The 23,321-nt window shown below is 36.5% G+C and overlaps 1 protein-coding gene across 5 annotated transcripts in view; it reads right to left on the minus strand.

The window, feature by feature from the left end:
* DISP1 (dispatched RND transporter family member 1) overlaps positions 1-23,321 on the minus strand; it is a 206,517-nt gene that overhangs the window by 48,175 nt on the left and 135,021 nt on the right. For 2 of the 5 annotated variants that reach the window (XM_057727294.1, XM_057727295.1), the window contains exons 1-2: positions 4,762-4,884; positions 117-337 (exon numbers count right to left, since the gene is read on the minus strand). Coding sequence is in view for 3 of the 5 variants with exons in the window: in XM_057727291.1 (XP_057583274.1) it covers positions 4,762-5,287 (526 nt within the window). In the remaining 2 variants the exon portion in view is untranslated. Of the gene's footprint in view, positions 1-116; positions 338-4,761; positions 5,288-5,755; positions 5,824-18,991; positions 19,126-23,321 lie in introns of those variants that run through there. The other 3 variants (XM_057727293.1, XM_057727292.1, XM_057727291.1) reach the window with 3 other exon arrangements.

Below are 23,321 nucleotides of genomic sequence, written 5' to 3' on the forward strand. Positions count from 1 at the left end.
GCAAATAAGCTGAGATAAAATTATATTTTCTATTTGATTGACTCTTTAAAACATTCTCTATGGTTTAAGTACTTTATAAACAAATAATACATTTAAAAATAAAACAAAATACCAACCAGGTGGGCGCGTTTGCGGTGTAGGCGCCAAGAGCAATAGCGATTGAAAGTACCTAGGATCTTCCGTCTGTACACAACTTTACTCCAAGGCCGTCAACCTTTCAGATACTCTTTAAGTGACGTGAACACTCTATATTTTATCAAGTCATGAATGCATCTTAAACATTAATTGAATAATATTTCATTAAATATTTGAGATTATCAATTTTTTAAAAAGCAACCTGCAAGAAATCACGAAAAGAAAATAGAAGAGTTAGAGTTAACATTCCTGGTAGAGATCAACCTCTAGAACCTTTGTTCTAATAACTTTCCTAAAAGTGTTGGGTAGAATAGCTAATAAAGGGCAGCAAAGTATCATATGACATCCTCATTTTCAGAATTTCTTAGTGAGGTCATCCCACGTAACCTATCCCAAACCGCCCTGCTCTCCCTTACATAGTAGCTATATTCATCTCCACATCTGCTTCGGTGGCTACCTTACTGGTTTGGGAAAGCCAGACATAGCATCTGGCTTAGTGCCTTGCGCAAAGCACAATTCTGCACATAAATGCACACTGGGCTGAGTCTAAGTGTTACGGTTTTCATCCTAGGATAACCTCCAACAGCATTGTTACCCTCAATGTGATTGTCATGTATTACTCAGCATCCTCTTTCTTTCAAGACAGCTCAAAGCATCACACCCTTCCACTGTTACTGCCCCCCCCCACCCCCAGAAGCTCTGTTTGCTTAGAGTTTTTCTGTCCCCTCCATTGTAGTGATTGGCATTATCATCTACCCACCTGGATGCTCAAGCCAGGAAACTGAAAATCAGTTGTGACTCTTCTTCCCTTCCTCCCCCATATCCAACTGTTCACCAGATCTAGTAGACTCTACCTCATAAATCTCTACAGCATGAAGTTATTTCTACATCCTGGACCAAGTCACCACCAGCTCTCAGCCAATTTACTGCAACAAGCCATCTAACGGTCTTCCTCCCTACAGCAGTCCTGACCCAGTTCAATCTGCTCTCCACCATGCACGTTACGGACCTCTCTAAAATGTGAATCTGACAGTGTTTCTTCTCTGCTTAAAAATCCACACCCATTAGGATGGCTATTATAAAACAATTTAAAAAAACCAAACCAACAGAAAAGAACAAGTGTTAGCAAGGATGTGCACAGCAGCTGTGGAAACAGTCTGGTGCTTCCTGAGGAAACTAAACATAGAATTACCATATGATCCAGTAATTGCACTTCTGAGCATACAACCAAAAGAAGTGAAAGCAGGAACTGAAACAGATATTTGTATATCCATGTTCATAGCTACATTATTCACAATAGCCAAAAAGTGGAGCAACCCAAGTGTCCATCGACAGATAAGTGGATAAACATAATGTGGTGTATACATACAATGGGATATTAGTTAGCCTTACAAAGGAAGGAAATTTTGATACATGCTATAACTTGGATGAACCTTGAAGACATTATGATAAGTGAAATCAGACAGTCACAAAACAACAAATACTATATGATTCCACTTATATAAGGTACCTAGAACAACCAAATTCATGGAGATAGAAAGTGGAATGGTGGTTGCCAGGGGCTGGGCGAGGGAAGAATGGGAGATTATTGATTACTGGGTATGGAGTTTCAGTTCGGGAAAATGAAGAATTTTCTGGAGAAGGGGATGTTTTCACAGCAATGAGAATGTACTTAATGCTACTGAACTGTATGCATACAAACGGTTCAAATGATAAATTCTATGTTCTGTATATTTTTTCACAATAAAAAAAAGTCGTGCACACACAAAAATCTCTACTGCCTCTCCATGGGCCTCAGGATACAGTCCAGAGATCTCCTAAAGTGATTCACAATGCCCCTTAGGATTTCGTCCCAATATACCTCTCCCCTTGCTACTACTCTTTTTCCTCCAGGGTCTAGCCATACTCAACTATGCTGGAGCTGGGCTTATACTACGTTTTAAGTCTTTATATAAACTATTCCCACTGTCTACAAGACAACCTCCTCCTCATTTGTGACATTTTTCATTTTTATCCCTGCATGTCCCTTCTTGGTATCTCTTATCACAATATTGTAGCTGTCTGTTTGCTTTTCTGTCTCCCTTCCTACTAGCTTTTAGCTCTATGAAGGCAAAAAAAAAAAAAGTCTCATCTCATTTAGAATTACATCTTTGGTGCCTGGCACATATAAATATTCAGTAAATACTTTGGCTATATAAATACATAAATGTAGCAGATAGGGAAGAATTTCTAGAAGCACACATTTTACAATAAAGTATGTAATATATACAACTGGACACATACCATTCCTTCACAGGCATCTTGAAAAGATTCTATGTCTCTTACAGTTTATCAAAAGGCTCAATTTCTTGAGATAAAATTCTAATACGAAAAATTTCTCCAGTTTCTTCTACAACTTTCCCTGATGGACAAATATGGCAGTTTTTTTTTTATCAGTTTGTTTTTTAATGTCATTCTCTTTAAAGTTGTAGGTACATAGGACTCTCAGTCCTTTAAGATGAGGTCACTGAGAAATGTCATTCTCTTTAAAGCTGTAGGTACATAGGACTCTCAGTCCTTTAAGATGAGGTCACTGAGAAATGTCATTCTCTTTAAAGCTGTAGGTACATAGGACTCTCAGTCCTTTAAGATGAGGTCACAGACAATGCCTATCTTATTGAAACAGATGGTTACGTATCCATTGTTTCACTATTTTGTGAAATTTTTTAAAGGAGGAATCAGCTTCAAAATGTAGAACTATCTACCTCATCTCACATTCCACAATCATATAATTTATGATTCTAAAATATCAATATTTATGACCATATAATTTTGAAATTAACCACCTACACCATTTCATTCAAAGGGGAAAGAGTCTAAAACCGGCCATGTGGCATAATGCTGTCAGGCTCAATCTTCTAAGAAATGGCTCTGGTGAGTGTTTTTATTATAGTTCTATAAACTAAAAGACTCTCATATCTGATACGGAAAAATGTTTTCAGAAGCACACTGCAGAAGACTTCCCCCTGCTCCCCACTCCTTGTCCTTTTCCCCATCTTTCTCTTCCTCTCTTTTCAAAAGAGTGAAACCAGATAACCTCAGCAGCATCTAAAACTTGATGAGCGTGAAAAGTATTTATTACTTAAGTCCTGTCTGGGTGTGACTTTTTAAAAAACTGAGATATAATTGACGTATAACATTATATTAGTTTCAGGTGTACAACATAATGATTTGATAGTTGTATATATTGCAAAATGATCACCACAATAAGTCTGGTTAACATCCACTACTATATACATTCACAAATTTTTTTTTCTTGTGATGAGAACTTTTAAGATCTACTCTTTTAGCAACTTTCAGCTATACAGTACAGTATTATTAACTATGGTCACCATGCTGTACATGATATCCTCATGACTTATTTATTTTAGAATTGGAAGTCTGTACTCACTCTTTAATTAAAAGTGAATATGCTATATGCATACAATGGATTACTACTCAGCAAAAAAAAGGGAAACTAATACATGTAGCAATTAGATAGTCTCAAAAAAGTTATGAGTCAAAATTGCCAGACACAAAAGAGAACCTACTATACGACCCCATTCATATGAAGTTTCAGAGCAAACAAAATAATTTGTGGTAACGGAACTGAAAACAGTGCTTCTGGTGAAGAAAGAAGAAATGACTAAGAAGTGGCATAAAGGAATCTTCTGGGATAACAGAAATGTTCTACATCGGACCGAGTGTGTATTATACCAGTGTATACATTTGTCAAAACTGATCAAACTATACACTCAGATATATGCATTTCCCTGTATATAAATTAAACCCTAATTTTAAAAGAGGATGTTGTCTTCTAGCTCTTTTAAGACTTTTTATTACCAAAACATGTGAAATAATTCTTGGTCTCTTAAAGGACTTAGTATTTTATAAAATATATTATCACTGCTCACCTGCAGTACATGTGACTTAACTTACCCACAAAAAAAACAGCTGGAAAGCACGTATCAGAGAAACTATGGCCTGAGATGGGAAGGAGACCTACCAATGATAGAGACTTTTCTAGTACTTTTCAATCTACCAGATCTGAACATGCTTTACAAAAAAATAGTTTTTAAAGTCCTATGCTGCAGATTCATAGGTTTTATCTGCTATGAAAGGAATTGTTGCTTTTGTATGATCTCAACATATTACATAGTCACCCAAACCATATGAACAGAAATTGTGAGTGTTCTATACTTCTTTTTTGTAAATGTGGATCACTATCAATAATAGCAAATTAAGACTCCTATCTAGGCAGCCTCATCACAAATATATCCCCCATGTTTAATAAGAGAAATTACTAACAATAAAAACTTTTACTGAACTTTATAATTCAAAGCCTAGCAGGGACACCTAACCAGCTCACAGACAGGGAAAAAGGAAGGGAGGGTTTAACTGACTAAGAAGTCAATGGATAAAACAGATATAATATTATTTCATTTGCATTTCAGTAGGTGTCACAGGATCCACAAAATATGCATTTTCATTGGTTTCCTTTCCCTGATATATTTTTCTCTCCTCCTTCTGGAGAAATCAGCACAAGCAGTCACATTCATGTGGAATTAGCTGAATGCTAACGTCCAGCAAAACTTCCAGACCACTCACCTTAGGCTGGCTATGTGCTGCGGCACAGGCTGATGCTGAAAATGCTCAGGCCACGGATGATGCAGGCAGAAGGATGGAGAGGGCTGGAGACAGCACGTTGTCTGATACACAGGCGAATGGTTTGGACAGAGAGATGCAGAATACTCTGAGTGTGGCTGCATGCAACACGAGGCCAAAGCGGGAGGTGCTGCAGGGCCAGCCTCGGGATGGCACTCTTGGTGACTGTCATGGGTAGTCAAAGGGTGATGGTATGGGCAAGGATGGCAGCACTGGGATAACACTTGAGGCGTTCTTTGGTTGTCTAAAGGCAGAAAGGATGATTTAACTGTGCCATTAACTTGCAGGCATCCATTTGGACTCACTTTTGTTCTGGGTGCTTCTTTGGGTGTGAGCTGCTGGGCTGCAGGGTCTCCATCACAGGGGGTGAGGGGACTAGGGCTGGTAGCACTGGTTGCAATGCTGCCGTTGCTCAGAACCACAAAGTCGTTGTTTCCATTGCTCATAGCCATGCTCCAGTATCTTGGCCCTAAGAAAGAAAATGATATAAAATCATCCAGTTACAGTCAGGCAGGCAATTATGAAGAAAAGACAGGAAAAATATTTTAAAACAGCTCTTTGAAAACGAGGGTTCTTGCAGGAGTTGTGAAAATGTTGGGGGAAGCCCAGCACACCTGCAAGAGAACCAGCCTCCTCTTCTTTCCTCCCAGCTACACCATGCACCTGGAGACCCCTTGCCTAGCCCACTGACCACTTCTTCCCCACCCCACCTCTATTTCAGTGCCTGTCTTCTCATCCTAGATGTGCAAGAATCAGTTAAGAATTAGAACATTTTAGGATGGGGGTGGGGAGGGGGTAGAAGAGACTGGGGACACCAATATCATTCTTTAACTTTTCAACAGTATCATGCTTGGGGTGTTCTGATATAGGAGTAATGGGCAAAATGAAGGCTACTCTGAGGGCAATTTGTTGTGTAGGTTCAGATAACGTGAATCACCTTGAGAATGTCTTATGTCTTTGAAAAATGTCAAGAAAATATGATTTTTCCTCTAAGTCACTCAGGTCCTGGAATAAGAATAAACAAAAGAAAACAGAAATTAACGAGCTAAGCTAAGAAATATGGCAACCAAGATGTCAGACGCAAAAGTTTTATCCTCTAAACCAATGAATATAATGCTACAAAGATAATAAACATGCCACATAAGTTGCCATAAACATATTAATTTGTTTTCTATGTTATGTCCTCCAGGTAGCATTGCTTGCACATATGAAAAATAATACTATGGCTGGGATTTGCTTCAAGTGAGATTTCTGTTATTAATTTTTTCTCCTCCACTGAAGGGTCCAGGCCTTCAATGTAAAGGAAAAATTAATGCTCAAATTACCAGTAATAGTCTTCTGTCCAGTCAACAAACAAAAGCAAAAACAGACAACCTTCTTCCTCTCCCCTTGCCCACTTACCGCTCTGACCAACAAACACACAAAATCTGGAAGTGCGCAGTAGGAAAAATGGGTCATCAAATGCTATTGGTCTATTTAACCCACACATGAAAGCCAACAAAAAAAGAAAACCACTGTTTGGCATGGTACTCTTCTAGAGTCAAAACAGCTTCTGGAGAAATCTTTCTCCAGTCTCTCCCCACTTCTGGCAGACACACAGGTACCGGAAGAAATCATCTCTTTTCATTTTGAGTACAAGGTAATGACAAACCTGGGTCACCTATGACGAAGATTCCTATGCATATTTTCACCCAATTTATAAACTACTCAACAGGGGCATTTCTGAACAGAGAATGCCAGAACAATGCATAATGTTTCAGTCTGAATACTAATATCCAAAAGATACAAACTGTACTAGGATGCAAATTTACCATTATAGACTTATTTTCCTTTTGGATAGAGCTCATCAAACATTCAAACAGACACACACACACACATACACCTATATAAACATCAATGCTATAAGAAATGTAAGAATTAATGTAGACATTAAAAAATTTCTTTATAAATTATTTTAGTAGAAAAGATAAAGCATTTATAAGTATCAAAACATACATGTAAATGAAGTAGATGCTACTTCTCTCATCAGCCTTACCATCACATTTGAAAATAGTCTGCCAAAAGATACATGTACCACAATGTTCATTGTAGCATTATTTACAATAGCCAGGACATGGAAGCAACCTCAATGTCCATCAACAAATGAATGGATAAAGAAGATGTGGCACATATATACAATGGAATATTACTCAGCCACAAAAAGGAATGAAATTGAGTTATTTGTAGTGATGTGGATGGACCTGGAGTCTGTCATACAGAGTGAAGTAAATCAGAAGGTGAAAAATACCATATGCTAATGCATATATATGGAATCTAGAAAAATGGTACTAATGAACCTAGTGGCGGGGCAGGAATAGAGATGCAGATGTAGAGAACGGACTTGAGGACACGGAGAGAAGGGGAAGCTGGGACATAGTGAAAGAGTAGCACTGACATATACACGCTACCAAATATAAAATAGCTAGTGGGAAGCTGCTACAGAGCATAGGAGGATCAGCTGGATGCTTTGTGAAGACCTAAAGGGGTGGGATAGGGAGGGTGGGAAGGAGGCCCAAGAGGGAGGGGAACTGAGGATATATGTATACATATAGCTGATTCACTTTTGTTGTACAGCAGAAATTACCATAATACTGTAAAGCAATTATATTCCAATAAAGATGAAAAAAGAAGAAGAAAAAAAAAAAAAGAAAGTAGTCTGCCAATGCCAACTTCCTTTTTTTTTAAGCTCTTTATTGGAATATAATTGCTTTACACGGTTGTGCCAGTTTTTTTTCTGTACACCAGAGTGAATCAGCTGTATTTATACATATATCCCCACCAACTTCCTTTTATAATGACCATTAAGAAGGATTTTTTTTTTTTTTATGGCCAACCCACATGGCATGTGGGATCTTAATTCCCCAAACAGGGATCAAATCCATGCCCCCTGCAGTGGAAGCATGGAGTCTTAATCACTGGACTGCCAGGAAAGTCCCCAAGAAGGATTTTGAATTGTAGTAAACACAGATTCTCTCTTCTTCAGTAAATCACTCTTGGGTATAAATACCCACTATAAAACATTCAAATGATATCCCCAAAACAAAGTATTGGTAGTTAAATGTATTACCCAACTAGTGGGAAGACACGGTAGATAAACCGGATAAACAGACCCAGGAGGCACAAACTCTAATGTTTTCTCCATCACTCTCTTTTAACTTGCCAGCTCAGCAAGATGTCTCCCCTAAGCTTCCGTTTACTGAAGGATATATCCTCTCTTTTGTTGTTAACAAAAGAAAAAGCTGCATGCAAATGTTCTGAAAACAATAAAACATATTAATCAAGGGCCATCTAAAAAGGCACCAGACTTTTTAAAAAGTTAATCGAAATTTAAAATGTTTATTTGTATGGTTAAGTGAAAGACAGTCTAGAAAATGTAAGTAGCAATTGCTTGATGAGACAAATCTAGTCATTTCCCAGAATTAGAAACTCTCACTGCAGAAATACTCCACAGACATCACGGAAGGCACATGCTTTTTCTTGCCCCTAGCCATGACTCATGTTCCCAAGCCTCCTCTTCAGACCTCACCCAAGCTATGGGAGCTGATGCGATCTGCTGAGCTGAATGGGAAGATCAAGACCTCCTCTTGACCCTTCCATCGGGATAGAAGGAATACTTTTTTCTGGTCTGTTGGTTTGTTCTGACCATCCTAGGTTGGTTAATATCATTTTTGGTGTTTAATTCAATCAGTCCTGTTGATGCTAATCACAGCCTTCGGGTGAGTTATGCTAGTGAGAAGTATCTAACAAAAATCCTGAAAGTTTTCAAGTGAAATTGGGCTTAAGACAGAGCGCCATCAACCTTGAACACTCGTCAAAGTACCCTTAAATCCCCTTTAGACTTTCCAAAATGTCATCTGTTTCCCTGTCTTCTATTGAATCTGCTTTTCGTCAGGAAAAATAATTTTTCTTTTTCTTTACAACAAGGATTACAACTATCATTCTCTCTTATTTTTATTGCAAATGTATCATTTTGTAGTTACATAAGCGTTAAATAGATTTCTGCAGGCCAGCCAAGGGACCTAATCACCATTTATAACATTTTTTCCCCAGTGTGGTAAAATGTAGTTTAAGTGCCAAATAACTGACTTACAAATGAATTTTTGGAACACAACTTGTTTTGTAACTTGGAGACTTCTTATAATGAAGCAGGTATGAGTGGACAGTAAAGAATAATTTCAACTCTAACTTTGGCTTATATTTGAAGTAAGTCAAATGAACTTTCTACAATTCAGTTTCTTCAATCATAAAATAAAAGAACAATGAAATTGACTTTATAAAGTTGTGGATTATAAGTAAAAAATAGGAAAAAACCAAAAGCAGACAAAAAAAATTGCTCTAAGAAATGTTTACAGATTAAGTTCAGTGGATGTATTTGTGTAAGAATTCAGGTGACCAGGAGAATAGCAAAGTATCGATCTGAAGCCAAGAGTTGACTTTAAGGCCACACGGAGAAGGACCTTATTTCTTTAGAACTGAAACAAATGAGAAAAAAATTTGGTCTAATCCAGAGAGAACAGGGAAAGAGATGAACTAGAGGAAGATTCACCATCATAAAAAGAAACTATTGTGATAAATGTAATGCTATGTGATTATAAAAGCAATGATAATAGTATTTATGGTGGAAGTTTAAAGTAAGTTTTGGATCAAATATAATGAACAACTTTAGAAGAGCTATGTTGAAATCACCTGTTTTCCCCAAGGCCGTAACACACAGGGACTGCCAAAAGAAAGCTATTCTTGAGGCACTGGCTTGAGGTGTGATGGAGCCCCATGGCCAGATATTTTAGTGTATTTCCTGTTGTTCATGAATATAACATACCAATATCAATACATCCAAAGCCACTAATCTCACACCCCCTATTTCACCTTCTCTACTAGCATTTTTATGTCTTGAGTACTTTAGCTGTTTGGGGACTATAAGGCCTTTGGCCAAAGACCATCTTTTGATTACATTTTAAAATTTAAGTCTTTTTTTTTTTGAGCCTCAGTTCTTCACATGTATAAATCAGGATATGAATAAATGTCCACCTCATAGGATTACTATGAGAATGTAAAAATATTTTGAAAACCATAAAGGGCTATGTCTTTACAGTGGCAGAATTATTATTATTGCTTGATTGAGTGATGAGAATATAAAAAAATATGGAATGATGCTTCCTAGTTCCAAAGCCAAAATGTTTTATTTTTCTTTCTTTCTTATTTTCTATTTTTTTATTATCTTCTTTATTCAAAATTATGTTTTAAAATGGCATTGGAGGGGGACTCGAGGGAGGGTGGGGGGGAGTCAAGGGAGGGAGGGAATACGGGAATATGTGTATAAAAACAGATGATTGAACTTGGTGTACCCCCCAAAAAATAATAAATAAATAAAATTTAAAAAAAAATGGCATTGGAGATATCTGTAGCTTAGAAGAAAAGGCCTGAATTTGAAAGTTGACTGTACTAGTTACTTAACTTTGAGAACCTGGGTCAAAAGATGTTGACTGCACCACTGCTTATAACAATGAAAACTAGAAATGATCTAAATGATCAATAGGGGACTTAAATTCTGTCATATCCGTACACTGGGTATTCGGCACAAGAAAGCATGAGTTAAATCAGGATTATTGCTAGGGAAAGAAGTCCAAAGTACATCTTCACGTGTGAATAAAACCTAGCTGCAGAAGTGCCCAGGTGGTATGAATCCATTTCATTAAAAAAGCAGGGAGACACAAATATATGGTTAGTATATACACAGATAATTTCTAGAAGGACATAAGAAAATGTTAACATTGTTTCCTGCTGGAGAGTTGGACTAGGCCATTTGGAAGGGTAGAGAAGACTTTGCATTCTACTTTCTGTACTGCTTACAACTTTTACTATAAATGTGCCATCTTCAAAGCAATAAAATATTAATGAAACAACATATAAAGTTTCTATTACAGTGACTAATAATGAACAGAAGATAATTATTATTAAAATGCAAAAACAGAAACAAATTTATTTTACCTTAAAGGATAAATAGTCATCTATTCACTGGATGCATTTTAAATTGTTTATCTACCAATATATATTTGCTCTCTTATAATAACCCCCTACATAATATATCAAATAATTGGATAAAGCAAGAAATCAAAACGAAGCCAAGGAGCAAGCACAGATGAATACAAACTAATCAGAAAGAAGGTTTTCAATATCTTATCTCATAGCTTCCAAATTATGCGAAACATAAATTATTATTTGATGGGCCAAAGCTATCTATGAACCAGAAGTACCATGAATAGTTTCATAAACACAGAATACAGAGGAAAATATAGAGGCATTTCAATCATGTTGACATGTAAAGAGAAAAGTCATCAGAGTTCCTGTGTTAGATATATTCTACTCTGCTCTGGGGCTCAGGACACTTGCACCTATAAGATAAAAGGAAATTACCCTGCTTCAAAGACTGAAAAGTAGTATCTCATAGAAAATGCTATCATATAATCATAGTAGGAACTATTGGAATTATGGAAATTTTATTTGTCAACATATTAAATATTATATAGCATAACATATGCTAATGGACACACAATTTACCCAAAAGATGCAATCACACTATTTAGGTGGCTCCACATCTAAAAAGTGTTACGAAGATCTCATAGTAGCCCCTTGCAGTTGGAAGCCAGAACTGCTGCTGTGGCCAGAAAACTGTCAAGTTAAAATCTACATGTAACGTTGAAGAGAAGACACAGACATGTTCCAATCACCACAGTAACCACTCAGCAAAGCCGTCACTATCCTTGACAAACACAGGGCTCAGATAGCCTGAAGCAACAACATCTGCATCCTCATCAGCAGTCACAATGGTGCACCTCCTTGGGGGTGCCGAACACTTCCACACACGTGATCTCACTTGAGTTGATCCTCCTAATAGCCTCAGAAAAACAGGTGTGGCAGGCATTACCGCTCTACTTCGCAAAAGAAAACTTGAGACACAGAGTCTCAAATGGTTAAGTCCAGGAAGTCTGAGGACGAGGTTTTGAGGGCTTTCTGCTAAACTACATTCCATAAGCTCAGATATTGTATTCCAGAGTAACCCTTTGCTTCATCAGATTCGTCACACCACACTGAACAATAAATGGCAAGACTAGATCAAAAACAAGACCTCATATTGTAGTCAGTCATCTTTTCCAGAAGAGTGATGTTCCCTATAACACAGTTTCGCTAGACAAAATACAAAACACTGATGCAACGTTTCTCAAACATAGGGATCACCTGGGGATGTTGCTGTATCATCACCTGGATGATACAGTCCATCTGGAGTGGGACAAGCATCTTCCAACAACAAGCCCATACTGTTGGTCCTTGGAACACACCTTGTGTAGCAAGGCAAAACCACAAACTAGGTGGGAAGGCTGTAAGAGAATCAGGCGTAAGTAATGGCAAAATGATGCCCAATTAAAGCAGAATGGATCCGACAAGTGAAAAGTAACAAATTTTAATAGTAGAGGTTCTAATTGATAATCAAATTTAATTATGGCTTATTTCAGAACTCCTAAACTGTTGTGTACACAGAAAAAACAACCAATCAGATTTTCATCTTTTTAGTGTAATGTATACGGATTGAAGCACTTTGCCCAATTAACTGGGTGAGACAATCTTTTTCTCTCCAGTAGTACTAGATATGGGAAGATAAGTATCTAAAGATACCTGAAGTCCTTTTCACACCAGATATAAAGGCAGTTTGGGAGTACTTGTATTCATTATGCATCAAACCTGTTTTAATATGAAATCAGGTTTCCCCTAAAATTGCTTGATGCTTATCCTAAAATGATGGTCTCAGTTCTTATCACTGTACCAAGATGGTCTATTAATATTTAGTGCTATGGACAGAGAATAAATAGCTTCTTTAAATGCACCAGAGAGACTGACAAAGAAGTACATCTGAGGCATCTTCTATAGTGGGACTATTAAAGCTGGATGGTAGAAGGACATTAGCCAGGTTTTGTCTCTAGGAATATATTTCTCCTCAAAGGGTTATTAAATTTTTTTTTTTTTTACCATTTCACTGTCAGACACTTTCCTCACAATACCTCTATGAAGATCTTATTAAACCCATTATAGAGAAAACTGAGGATCAAAAATATTACAGTGTAACTAATCCAAATCACATGATTGGGATTCCGTCTCAGACCAGCACGCCTCTGAAAGTAAGGCTTTTCTAACAACCTCAAGAGGCTTCTAGGGCAATGCCAAGTTCAACTAGCTTTTATAGGACCACTAGAGGCTACTGATAAAAACTTCAGTTTGAAGGTGCACATGAAAAATAGCCTCTGAATTCAATATTTCCCAAGACAGTTTTAAAAGGTACAATTTAGCATTCAAGAGGGTCAGAGACATATTTCACTGAATTAAAAGAAGTGCTATCTTACCCATGTATCATATTATCCGAACCTGAAAAGCAAGGCAGTGCATTGCTCTTTGTTATCGTGCAGTATTTGGACTATTTCAAAATACTGTAATTGTGACCTGACAGCAAAATCTGTATCTTTAATCAAAGAATCACACCCTCTTAAGGAACTAAAAAGTATAGTCTTTAATAAAGAAACATAATCTTCTCCCATCTGAGACAAATTAAATTTTTTAATTTTTCTTTGAGTTCATGAACTTTCTACAGTTAAACTCTCCTTCAATAAGGACACTTTAAATATCTTCATTTAATCACCTATAAGCAGTTTGTATGTTGCAAAGAACTCTACAGAAATAAGGTATTATTGCTATCATGCCCCTTAATCATAAACTGCAATAAATTAGAAGACATTTTCTCAAAGAAACAATGTTATACATTTGAGAATCTATACCACTAAATAAAACATTTCATAAGAACCCACTTGGTATTGCTGTGCTTTCCATCACACCATGAGAAAGCAAACTGATTGAGCTGTAAGAAATCGGAAAGTAAGGGATTCTTTTACAATGAAAACTCACTGTTGTCTATTAAATTCATATTATCAAGAAGGTAGTTTCAACATAAGATAACAAACACCATCTTTGAAAATGAAATATACCTAACATTTTTATATAACCTCTTTTAAATATGATTATACACAAGATATACATGGGTAAAGGTGCCAATAAACTATAAATGTTATATGTTTCATTTTTACAAAAAACATCCATAATATTTACAAACAGCTTAATGATACAGAAGAAAAATGAAAATTGACAGATACAGTTTCCCCCTTGCCCAGATTTACAAAACTATATTGATAGATAAGAGTTAAACAACGTTAGGAAGATATTACAGCATACTTGTACCATAGCAAATCTGAAGACCCTGAATTTGGAAAGCAGTCTTATTGCTAGATATGAATTAGGTTGTCAAGGTTGAGATTTATACCTATAGGGGTGACTGATAGGAATTTCAGGGCTGTGGAAACATCAGTCTCATTTTTCTCATGTTTTATGTTTAATGTACCTTTAGTAGCAGGTCTATGTGGTAAGAGAAATTTGGGTGTAAAATAAAATATCATGTACAGTCTGGGATAAATAATAGTCGAGAACATTCTCTTTTTAGCATAAACACTTATCTACCTAAATATATATTTCAAGAGCACTGTCAGTATATTGCAGTTATTAATGCAGTTTTCAGAGATCTCTTTTCCAAGTTCATCCACCAAAATTATCATTCCACAAAATATTCACCACTTCTCCGCACAAGTGTATCCATAAGCACCAATGCCCTTAAAAAAGAAAGTATTCTTTTATCTTTGAGTTCCTATTTCAGATGTTTCAATTCTATTAAGCAGCAATAATTTCTTTTAACCTTAAGTCTGAAGAATTATGTTCATTTGCATAACTAAGAATATAGAAAATAAAACTAGAGAAGTTTCTATAATCAGAAATGTCGATCCCTGGTCTTTCAAAAAAATTCTAGAAAGCCCTCTAAAAAGTTGTTACCTCACTCAAGAACCAGGCGAGACATTCATTTGGACTCTGCTGCAAGTCTTGAAGGGAACACAATAAATATTCACAAAGTTCCAAGTCTATTACAGCAGTTTTAATCCCTTCCGCACATTAGAATCACTTCAGTAATATGAAAAAAAATTACAGACACAGGGCCCTGGTCCCTGTGATGATGATTATGATTTAATTCATATTGTAATGGGGTGTGGGCATTAGCACTGTTAAATGCTCCCCAGGTGATTCTAATGTGCAGCTAGGGTTGCGAACCACTGATTTATACTTTATTTAATTTATGCTGATCAATTTATAAGAGCAAGCAACTGCCACTCAAAATATTCAATACTGGTTCAGAAAATATTGCTTGAAATGCAGAATACTGCTGTATATTCGGAAACATTTGGACTTGGTACTCCATGTTAGGCGCGCATTATAGTATTTGGATTATCTTTACTTCTTTTGGGGTTACCCTTGAAGTTATAAAGGGTGGGGGCAAGGGTGCAAGGAAGAGAAATCCTTAATAAGACATTAGTGTGAGAGACAACAGCGCAGAATTCACGTGGAACAACGCTGTGGAAATACAAAGCAACTTGTCCCACAGTCTCGATCACTTATGGATCATTTGAACAGAGTTTAGGATATAGCCAATGTAATTAGCGAGTTTATTTAACCCTCAAGAAAAAATATCTCCCCAACCCCTGGTCAACCTCTAATGTGAAGTCCCAAGCCTCCCTATTAAAAGAACATGTTCCCTAAAGTTTTGTGCCAAAAAAAGAAAGGAAAGAAAGAAAGAGGGCGGGGGGAGAGAAAGAAGGGATGAAGGAAGGGAGGAAGGAAGGAAAAGAAAAAGAGGAAAAGAAAAAGAGAAAAAGAAAAGGAAAAAGAGAAGAAACATACTTCTGATTGCATTTTAAGCATTTTAAACGTTTCAATTCTATAATCAGGAAACCTCCAGACAGCAGGCCTCCCATATAGCCTCACATCCCACTAAAAACAGAATTAATCATAAGATGCTTTGGTACTAAACAGGACCCCCAAGATGTGATAGGTCTATCTTTAGGCCATAAGATTTCATCTGAAATTCTTTTGCCTCAACTAAAATCACAAAACATTGAGAAATCTATCTGTGTTGCTTACAGCTCTTCCCCAGTAGAAACACGATCATATGACTGAGCTTAACTCATGCTGTTGAACAGATCACAAGCATGTCTAAAGACACCACAAATGTTTAATACTTCACACATCTCAAAACCTCAAAAATCAGCAGCTCAAAGGAAAAAAACCATCACCAAGATAAATCGAAATAAGAAAATTCTACATCCACGTAACGTGAGGCAAAAGAATGTGAAAGAATTTTTAAAACGTCTTCCATAAAGCCAAAAACTGAGATCAATCACCATAAAGCACTTCAAAGTTGTTTGACTTAGATGGTAACCTGTTGTTTCTTCATACTACACTTAGAATTACCTAAGCTTTTCCCACCAACGCTAAGTATCTGACACCAGGCTCCACTCCCTGCTGTTTTGTGAAGTTTGAGAAGTAGCAAATCAAATTTCCTAGAGTAGCTCCCCAAATGGGTTCTTCCCTGCAGAGTCCAGCAAATCAAGTCTCAGGGGGATCCTTCAGTCTACTGTGCATCTTGGGAAACATATCTCAAGGTATTTGTGTGAGACAATTGAAGACATCCTTTTACTTAAGGGACACTGAGATTTACCTTCAGCTTAGAAAAACACCAAATTCTGGCTGTTTTTCTTACTTGACCTGAATCAGTAAAGTAACTCTTAGCAAGAGTCTGGGTACACTTTTTGTAAATCTTTGTCTATTCCTTACTTAAATTATCATTATAAATGCTTGTGAATTCTGCTGTTGGCTTTCTTGTATATATTAATTAGGTGAACTGAAATTCCATTTACATTGTTCAAGTGGGATTCTTGTTTGTTCACAAAGGTAATTAAATTGTATTTTTCAGTTAAATAGGTGAATGTCCTTATTTAGCTAGCATGTAATAAGCACCTATTGTGCTCCTTGTGAGTAGTTTTCTTGGAATCTAATATGTGAGCCCGAAATAAGAGAGCCTGTTGAATAGTGATTAAAATGATAAAATAATAGAAATTAAGAGAGAGAGAACAAAGGGCCGCCCTTTTCTCCAAGTCTTGCTTTTCTCATATATTTAGTTGCTTTGTTTTATATTTTTTCCAGAAGGCTGAGAGGTCAAGCAGTTCATTTGTCTTGATCCTAAACACCAAGTTTTATTTCCCGTGTTAGGATGTAATCAGGAATTGTAATTTTTGAAAAATTGGCAATGTTCACAGTGTGTCAAGGCGGTCCATCACCCATACTGAGCTATAAGACAGTGAAAAGAGTTGAACTGTTGAGGGTGCTCAGATCCAATCCCAGAAATCAAAGTAGTTAGAATGAAAGGTAAAGAACTGGTGCACAGCAAACACTAAAAAGCAGATTTCCCCAGCTGCCAAAAAAGCATTGAGTGGTTCAGTACAAACTAAAAAGACAACTGGAATTAGATTAAAATGTTGCATTGAACCCATTTTATAATACATATCATTTCCCAGACTGAGGCAAGGTTAACATGTATTTACTAACCTGCTTTGTAGGTCATTCATTTCAGACACTTAAACATTACATATGTTTTCATAATCAATGAAACTAGTTCATGCTCACAATTTTATAATTCACATCAAAGATGTGAGCTGTATGAAGCATGGAAGATACACAAAAAATACTCTGCCTTATCTTTTTTTCTTTTTTAGAACTTTCATTGAGATACAGTTAACATACAATAAACTGCATATATTTAGAGTGTACAATTTGGTATCCCAATTTCTCAATTCATTCCCCCCAACCCTCCCCGCTTTCCCCCGCCTTGGTGTCCATATGTTTGTTCTCTACATCTGTACTCTGCCTTATCTTTGTATACTAAAACAAAAACTGACAAATGAAGTATAATCATCCAATAAAATAATCTAATACTCAAGATTTGGCAATGAAAGCTAAGATAATTTATTAAGAGATATAATTAAAAAAAATAATGCCAAGACTATTTAGCATTTTAAAAAGTAGAAATGTGTCGGCAGACATTAAAACTATGGGAAGTAGTAAAGTCACTGTCTACCCAGTGGAACACACTAGTTTATAGAGTTTATTTACATAGTTCAGTGACTTTCCAGCCATCAAAGGGAACTGGACTTTTCTTAATTATAAATACTATCACCTAAAATAACGCTCTTATGGGTAAAAAGGACATATTCATTCTTTTCCTTTCAACAGGAATACCTGTTAAAGGAAATTTTAGCAGATTGTAAAGTATGCTCTCTATCTCTTGCATTATCCCCGAAGAAAGTCATTTACGATCAGTCAATGATTTGCATGAAATACCTTGGTTTTTGCAAAGTTTTTATCAACTTCGTTTTCAAAATTTTTACATTTTATTTAAAAACATACAAATATTTCACAAGCTAAACTAGTTTGAATTTTTCTACTAGTCACATATAAATTATCCATTCTAATTTTAAGCAAAAGTAAATATGCCAAATACATTCTCATTTTTACTTTAAGTAGTAAATCCAATTATAAAGTAGTTATCACTGCCACCATTCAAATGAATAATGCAACAAAACATTTAATCACCTCGAAAACAACTTGAGGGTGTATAGCGAGATGTGTATTTAAAATGAACGTTAATAAAAATTAAACTTGCCATGGAAGCTTAGCTCCCAAGTGGATATCTTCATGCAATTTCTCTTCTTATAAGCTGGAAGATGTTAATATTTTACTATTTTCTTACAATATTTAATTCACAAAAGTGAATAAAGTGATTCTTACAATTCTACATCTATTTTGCTACCAACTGGCAATGAGAGAGGCACATATTTTCCAACTTCTCTGATCTAGATAGTGGTTAAAGAAGAATCTCAAAGCATGAAACAGCTAAACAACTTGAAATCTGAGGTTCCTTCCCAACTTCATAAAGAAAGCACATTTAAGAAACAGCTTACCTTACCTTACTGTGCTAGACTATCGTTCAAAAAACTTCATAAGATTTTAATGCATTCAGATGCCATTCAAAGTTTACACTGAAAAAAATTGTGAGCTGGAATTTTAAATTCAATCCGAGAAGCGCACAGCAAAGTTCAGTTTTTAAATATATTTTCCCCAAATAACACATTCACAGAAGCATGAGTAAATGTATTACCTTTATGTTAAAAGAAGAAACGTCCCTGGTTCAGTTTGCTCTGCAAATGACTGCAGTAGCAACAGCCGAAACTGGCTGCAGGAACACAGCACAACAGAGAGCAACCAGGGAGTTGAACGAGGAGCTCCTCTGAGTGGCGGGACAGACCGAATGACAAGCACATGCAGATTGCTTTGAATTAGGCATGTTAGGGGCTGGAACTTTCCGTGTTTGCTCTCCTATAGGACAGGAGAGTTTTTCTCCTACTTAACCCCTGGGGGCAAGGTCTCAATAATGGTAACAGCTGGCATACAGAGGGGCTTGATCTGAGCACAAGGTCAGCAAGCCAGGATATGAAGGTGACATGTAATTTCTAGCCTTTTCCTGCTTCTACAGGGAAATTGCACGAAGGACTGGTTTTAGTTATAACTTCCTTTGATCTTTTGGATTTAAAGTTACTTAGTAGATTAAAGCCATGCTAGCTGATATTATTTGCTTGCTTAGGCTAACTTAAGTGTTACGGATTCAGTTTTCTGACACATAGGGCTACTGCATTTAAACTAACACAAATAAACACCAATGCGTGTTTATTTCCAAGTTCCGGGGATTTTTGTGTTCTTTCACAAATGGCTCTTGAGACTCTGCTTTTAGGGCGGAAAGTTCCTAGTTTTTAAAAGAGAGTCTTCTCTATTAAAAAGTAAAGTATTATTTAAAGCAGTTATGTCTTTCTCTTCAATTTTCCTAAACAAAAAGTTTGTTACACGAATTTGACACTGCTTTTTATAAATTTGTGGTCCTACTGATGCCAGTATTTAGAATTTCACAGCCACAACAACATAAAAGCTTTAAAAATACCTGCAAACACATGCTTTAAATTTATATATGACATTCACTAGCAAATAAGTGATAATTTACTGAATCCACGAAATCTAAGTTTTCATGACTTCTTTAATGAAAATGTGTAAACAACTCTTTTAACAGGCTGTACTGATAGCAATTTCAAAATTAAAGAAGCCAACATACAAGCAATCAAAGAAAAAATAGATAAAATTGGGTTCCATCAACATAGAAAACTTTTGTACATCAAAGAACATTATCAAGAAAGTGAAAAGAAAACCCACAGAATGGGAGAAAACATTTGCAAACCACATATCAGAGAGGCTAGTAACCGTAAGATATAAAATAACTTACAACTCAGCAATAAAAAGAAAAATAAAGCAATTTAAAAATAGGCAAAGTTCTAGAAGAGAGATTTTTCTAAAGAAAATATCCAAATGGCTAATATGCACATAAAAAGATGTTCAACATAACTAATTATTAAGGAAATGCAAATTAAAACCTCGAGAGACCACTTGATATCCACTAGGATAGCTATAATCAAAAAAAGAAAGAGGAAGGAAGGGAGGGAGGGAGGGAGGGGAGGAGGGAACAAACAAATGTTGGCAAGAATATGGAAGAACTGGAACATCATACACTGCTGGTGGGAATGTAAAATGGTATAGCCAATGTGGAAAATGGTCCAGCAGTTCCTCAAAAAATTAAATATAGAGTTAACATATGACACAGCAATTTCACTCCTAGGTACACTTGATCCTCACTATTTATGGATTCCGTATTTGCAAATTTGCCTACATGCTAAAATTTATTTGTGATCCCAAAATAACCCTCATGGTGTTTCTTGGTCCTTCAGATACGCACATGCACAGAGTAGGGGAAAATCTGAGTCCTCCAACAAACATGTTCCCGGGTGAAGTTGAACAAAGTGACACACTGCCTTCTTGTTTCAGCTCTCACACTGAAAACAAGTGTTCCTTTTGCAGTCTATTTTGGTGCCATGTTTTTCACATTTTCATGCTTTTGTTGGCAATTTCACTGTTTAAAATGGCCCTGAAGTGTCATGTGCAGTGCTGTCTAGTGTTCCTAAGCTCAAGAAGGCTGTGAGGTGCCTTACGGAGAAAATACATGAGTTAGATAAGCTTTATTTAGGCATGAGTTATAGTGCTGTTGGATGTGAGTTCAATGTTAATGAGTCAACAACATATATTAGATAAGGCATCTTTAAACAGAACACACACAAGGCAAGGTCATGTATTGATTGTATGTCAAAAATGTGACCAGAGTCTTGAAGGAACCCAATCCTGTATTTCCCTGCAGAGCAATGACTCAGTATTCACTAATGTAGTGTTTGCAGAAACTTTAAAGAGCATAACTACCACACATAAGGAGAACTGAATGTATATATACCCAAGAGAACTGAAAACATATGTTCATAAAAAACTTGTAATTAATGTTCATTGCAGCATTATTCACAATAACCAAGGAATCAGTTCAAATGTCCATCAAGTGATGCATGGATGAACAAAATGTGGTACCCACATACAATGGAATGTTATCCAGCCATAAGAAGGAATGAAGCACTGATTCATGCTACAACATGGATGGACCTTGAAAACACTATGCTAAGTGAAAGCCCAACACAAAAGGTCACATATCATATGATTCCATTTACATGAAATACCCAGAATAATCAAACCCACAGAGATAAAAAGTAGATTAGTGGTTGCCAGGGGCTGGGGCGGGGGTGGACACAGAGGACAGGGAGTGACTGCTAATAGGTATGGAGTTTCTTTTGGGGTGATAAAAATGTTCTAGAATTAGGTAGTGGTCATGGTTGCATAACTTTGTGAATACAGTAAAATCCACTGAATTGTATGCTTTAAAATGGTGACTTTTATGGTATGTGGATTCTATCTTAAAAGAAAAATAAGGAAGATATAAAATTCTAGCCACTAGACCAATGGTTCTCAAATTTGAGTGTGCTCCAGAATCTCCTAGAAGGTTTGGGAGGAGGCAGATTGCTGTGTCTCAGCCCCAAAGATTCAGATTCTGAGGTCTGGGGATGGGGCCAGAGAATTTGCTTTTCTGAAAGTCCCTAAGTGATGCTCACTCTGCTGGTCTGGAACTCACACTTTGAGAATCAGTATATTAAAGACAGTGTATGAGCTTCTACAGGGCAGGAAAGGTTCGTTTCATCTCTGTACCTTCTAAATTTACCTAGAAAAGAGCCAATCTTGGGGAGGAAAAAGACAGGAAGAGGGAAGGAGGGAAAAGAAGTATTTACTCAAGTAAATATACTGAACGATTTAGTCCCTGAAATCTTAGGGTATGCTGATTTCATGCCATATGTATGCCAAATGCTGTAATACCTAAAAATCCCTCAAAAAGAATTAAAGAATTAAAATGAAAACGAAGGTATTTTAACATTTTTTTGATCATCTGAATAGTACTTCAGTTTAGTTTATTAAAACAGCTAATCCCATTTCATGGTGCTTGTTACTGCAAGAGATATAAACAAAGGTTCTAGGTTGTGGATCCCATAAATTACTTCAAGAAACCTCAAATTAGTTAAGGTGTCACAGAAACCAAAGACCTGAACTCTTCAACTCAAACATGTAAATTCTTATTTCCATTTTTAGCAAAGGTACTGATTTGTACAATCACTTTATTTAAAAACGGGTCTATGTTAAAATACAATTACAGTGTAATTTAAAGTACACTTCTGATACTGTCACATGGAATCCATTATTATTTTATAGGTAATAATCAGGATTATTTCCAATCGCTTCATCCATATCATACATCATTTCTCAACATATTAGAGTGAAAAGGAAAATGCTAATAACCTTGCAAAGTTCTAATGTTCTCTGAAAACAGTATCCCTTTTTTTCTTGGATCACATTACTTGGGTATCTTTCTTCATTACCAGGAAGACAGAAGGGTTACAGGAGAGAGGCAGAGAGACAAGAGCTGGCCAGAGAGGCACCACAGTTGGTACTTTTTAAAAAGTGAAAACATGCTGGATCATAAACTTTCACAACTGAACTCAGTCCAAAATGTGATTCTAGATGTTGTTGTATGTGTTGACATTTAGAAGTCCCATCTATTAATCTATGCATGTGCGTGTGTTAAATGCCATAACGGTTAGGGATGGATAAACTGCTGTCTAAGGTAGATGGTAGAGTTCTGCTTCAGCAAGATTTTTATTTCCGTGTGGTCAAGTCAATAGCTTTGTCATTGGAAAGTACAAGTTCAGAAAAAGTAATTACAGGAAAGTTCTTCAGATAATATTCTACATTGTGTTTTAGTGTTTCTAGAGTACAGATTGTTAGGTACACACTAAAGACTTCAGCCCAGAACATTATGCTGCTTGAGTCAGAGCCAGAACTGGGAAATCAGTGGAGTCGGGAAGTGCAGCTTCAGCTCTGCCACTCACTAGCTCTGTAACCGTGAGCTAGTCACTTAATTCAGAGGCTAGGGCCTCCTATTTACCAAGTCCATACGTTAGATGAAA

Source organism: Hippopotamus amphibius, chromosome 3 (genome assembly GCF_030028045.1).
Source record: "Hippopotamus amphibius kiboko isolate mHipAmp2 chromosome 3, mHipAmp2.hap2, whole genome shotgun sequence".
Lineage (NCBI taxonomy): Eukaryota > Metazoa > Chordata > Mammalia > Artiodactyla > Hippopotamidae > Hippopotamus > Hippopotamus amphibius.